Source organism: Fukomys damarensis, unplaced genomic scaffold (assembly GCF_012274545.1).
Source record: "Fukomys damarensis isolate Sample0158 unplaced genomic scaffold, DMR_v1.0_HiC HiC_scaffold_39, whole genome shotgun sequence".
Taxonomy (NCBI): Eukaryota; Metazoa; Chordata; class Mammalia; order Rodentia; family Bathyergidae; genus Fukomys; species Fukomys damarensis.
Window position 1 is genome coordinate 96,625,326 of NW_022900951.1, and position 4,141 is coordinate 96,629,466.

Here is a 4,141-nt window from a genome sequence, read left to right on the forward strand (position 1 = left end):
TATATATTCCAGATTCCTGCCATAGAACAATGCCACACAAGGTACAAAATACTATCCTTTGATCACTGATGTATAGACAGAAACCAGAATAAAATCAGTAAAACTGACCAGAAGGCATCACAAAGCAGCCATTCAGGAAACATGGCTTTAGAAATTCTAATGAATGAAAATCAGATTAGCTTAATAACTGAGACATGTCAAAAGAACTGAACTAGATAAACCAACCTTAAGCAGAGGTAAACTTTGGAGGGCCAGGCTGAAAACACAGAAAAGTGAGGCCGCACTATGGAAGGTCCTGCCTACCAGGCTGGGTTTGGACTTTTTTCACAACTATTAACTTAAATCACCTTTTCAAAAAGATTAACTTCATGGTAATACACTGAATTATATGGCAACAGAAAAAAATCATGTAAGTTTAGAGAGGCGGTTAACTGTCAAGCCATAAAGTGTAAACATGTAGCTATGCTAGTTGAACAAGACAAAAAACAAACTGGCAATACATCACTTATTAAATATAAGGGATAAAAAAGAAATGCAAAAATTAAACAACTCAAATATCTAGGCTAAGTAACTAGGAAATCACTGTTGCCAGGTGTAGTGGCACACACCAACTGTAATCACAGCACTTGAGAGGCTGAGGCAGGAGGATTACAGTGAGTTCAAGGCCAGGCTGGGCTACACAATGAGTTTTAGGCCAGCCTGAACTACACGGCAAGACCCTGTCTCAAACAAACAAACAAAAATCATTGCTATTTACTGAAATAAAAAATTGGGGTGAAAACCAGCTGGTTTGGGGGAATAAAAGATGGGTACAGTGGGGGTATAGCAGTGGACTCAATCTCAGCATGCAAAGTAGATTGAACCCCAGCACATACACACAGACAGGCAGGAAGACAGACAGACAGACACACACACACCCAAATATACAACCCCCACACACAAAGTTGGAGAAACACAGGTGGCAATCATTCAGCTATCACTGGCATATTCTCTGACAAGATTTAATTGTATAACCAAATTGAAGTAACACTGAGAAAAAAGCTAAATAGAAAACCCCATGCAATTTACCTATGATTACAAAGCCACCCCCCCAAAGATGGCAAATGGCAGCTTGGACACTCTTTGGCTAAATATTGCAAGCAGAAGATATTAAGTAAAAAAGTGAGTTAAGGCAGAAATTCATCTTCCCTATACACTGGACCCTCCTGGATATAAAGTAGAGATCACGTTGGATGTTTTAATTATATACAACTTTGTGACAATGTTAAACAATATTCCAACTGGTTGGCTTAATGGATAAGAATTGAATAAATAAATGCTGGTTCTTGAAGCAGGATGAAGAGTAAATATCTAAAACTTGTCACACAAGTTTAAAGCGTCACTTATCAGTATTGCTGTTGCTGCTGAAACAAAACAGTCAAAAGAGCAGATCTAATCTCCAGGCAAAAAAATTGTCACACAAGGAGAAAACTGGAAATTTTCATTCAGTTCATCAGATTAAAGAAATAACTGGTTAATAAAAATGCCCCAGGGCTACGAAAAGTCACATGTCAATTTATAAAACTGTAATAAGCTTATCAAATGTGTAAAACTTTAAACCTTGCATCTTCTCAGCCAGGATTTTACAAAAGCATGGAGAAAACATTGCGATGCATATTTTGTCTTAAAAATGACAAACTCTCCTTCTAGTTCCTAGTTCAGTTACAAAGACTCACCTTTATTGTCAAGGAATACATAACCATCAAACCGATCCCTGAACAAAATAATGTCCTCCTGGTTCTTAAAGTTGATATATGCTCTGGCATACATATGAGGATACAGACTGCAAAAAGGAACGCAATTACGTAAATGTGAATGCAGGTGCCTGGCTGAACTACACCTATACATATATTAATGAGATAGACTCAAAATCAAATGGAAAACATTAGTAGGATAAAATAGAAGAAAATTTTTCATTTACCCCCTCCCTCTTTTCTTTTTACCTAGTATCATTAGAAAAAAACTCAAAATAATCATGCTCAGGCATAGGTTGAAGATGTTCCTGAAGCTGCTCCTTGGTCAAAGTAGGAGGTAATCTTCGAATTACCACCTTATGAAATAAATAAGGAAAATAAAATTAGTACAAATCAATTCTCTGTCCTACCAAGCATCAGTTTCTGAAGATCAGCTTTAACACGGTCTTTAAAACTCCTGGAAATGGCAACTCCCCTGGAAGAAGAAAAATCTCAGGACGTGCTCTTACTTCGCAGCCCACCAGGTTTATGAGACATTTTCTATTACTCATTTTTAAACACGTCTAGTGACAAATTACTATGCCAACTCTGGTCTTTTGTGGGTGCCATAAAATCATACTTTAGTAGCATCTCTCAATCGCATTCAACACACCTAAAACAAAATCATTGCCCACTCAGCTTAAACATTTCAAAACTACACACACAAATTCACCCGATGCTCTCAACATAGGCTGCTGTTCACCTGCCTCTCCAGACCCCTGCACGCCTCCGTTATACTACAGTAGTACCACAAACTACTCCCGCCCCTGGGGTGCCCTTCACTATGCAATAATTCTCCCCATTAGACTTAATTCTTCATTCCCTTTTCCGTCGTTCCCCCTCCCATTACCATTTCCACAGCTCTGACTGACCGCTCTCGCCCGAGGACACCCCCCGCCGCCCCCGTTCCCTCAACCCTACTCGGGAGATGGCGGGGGAGATGCTACCCCATTTCGGGAGAAAGTACAAGACAGAGTGAAGTGATTTTCATTCAGGCGAAGTCATAAGGGGAACTCGGGACAGGAAGACGCAGCCCCATTTCCAGCCATCCTCCAACAGCGGCGGACCCGTCCCGCCCTCTCCCGGGCCAACCGCCAGCCCGGCACCTTGCTCAGCGCCTCTTTCTTCTCCTTGTTGCGATCATGCTTATCCTCCCCTTTGGCGCTGTCCCCCGAAGCCCCACAGCTACTGGCTGAAGCCCCCGGGGGTGTTAACAGGGTTACTCGCTTCTCCTTAGGCCTATGCTCCTTCTCTTCCTTCATGGTCACCGGGGTGCTCCTCTCAGCGGCTGCTCAGTCTCAACCGTACTCTAGGAACCTACGACTCCCTGGCAGCTCCCGTCGGAGCTCCGCCCCCAACAAATGCCCCTAGTGATAAGCCGGGCCCTGCGTTCCATTGGGCCCCTAAGATCTCGCGAGACTTCAGAGCGCCCGGCTTCCTTCTGTAGGAAGGTTTTAACACCTCGTTTTTACTTCCCGCCTTCCAAATCCCGCACCGCCCAATCCCCTGGCGGCCCATACTCCCTCGGGGCCCGCCCCTTGGCGCGTCATCAGCAACTACGCCATTTTAAAAAGGCTCTTTCGGGGACTACAAATCCCAGCTCACCCAGCGGCTGCCCCCTTCTGGTTTAAGTGCTGGAGCTGTAGCCGTCCTTGGGTTCCTGTTTTTAAAATAAATTGCATCTTTTTCTTTTTGTGTGTGACCGGGTCTCGCTAGGCAGTTCAGGCTGGTCTCGAACTCACGGCCATCCTCCTACCTCAGCCTCCCAAGTGCTGGATAAATTACATCCTGAAAATTTGTTTTTTCAAGGATAAGAAATAGACTCTATAGGGTTAATTGGCTTAGTTTTCCTCAGATAGATTCAGTATTTAAATTGTGCTTCACTAGGGGAACAAAAAAAAATTTTTTTTTGACAAGGGCTCGCTGCATAGCCCAGGCTTGCCTCAAACTTACTATGCAGCCCAGGCTAGCCTTCAACTGGCGGCAGTCCTCCTGCCTCAGCCTCCCCAGTGCTAGAATTACAGACTTGCACCACCACGCCTGAATAGGCGAACAATTTTTTTTTCTTTTGTGAGAGAGATCTTGTTATGTTGCCCAAGTTGGCCAACTCAACTATCTTCCTGGCTGAGTTTCCCGAGTGGCTGGAATTACAAGCACATGCTGCAGTACTGAGCTGTATACTGTATCATTGAATCTAAAGTGTACTTTCAGAGACTTTAGAGTTTCTTTTCCATGTATTGATTAGGATTCACAGATGCTTAATAAAGACACATGATACTGATTTAAAGGAGTAATATCACTAAAATGTATGAGATTTTATCATCCTTGTTTTAGTAAAAGGATTCTCATTTGGCACTGGTGTCCTACAA

At 42.9% G+C, this 4,141-nt stretch overlaps 1 protein-coding gene across 3 annotated transcripts in view; it reads right to left on the reverse strand.

Moving 5' to 3' along the window:
- Positions 1–3,148, reverse strand: part of Upf3b (UPF3B regulator of nonsense mediated mRNA decay) — a 19,535-nt gene extending 16,387 nt beyond the window's left edge. For all 3 annotated transcript variants that reach the window (XM_010613002.3, XM_010613001.2, XM_010613000.3), the window contains exons 1-3: positions 2,879–3,148; positions 1,983–2,089; positions 1,716–1,822 (exon numbers count right to left, since the gene is read on the reverse strand). In XM_010613002.3, the coding sequence (XP_010611304.1) occupies positions 1,716–1,822; positions 1,983–2,089; positions 2,879–3,034 (370 nt within the window). In that variant the 5' untranslated portion in view covers positions 3,035–3,148. The remainder of the gene's footprint in view (positions 1–1,715; positions 1,823–1,982; positions 2,090–2,878) is intronic.
- Positions 3,149–4,141: the final 993 nt, after the last annotated feature.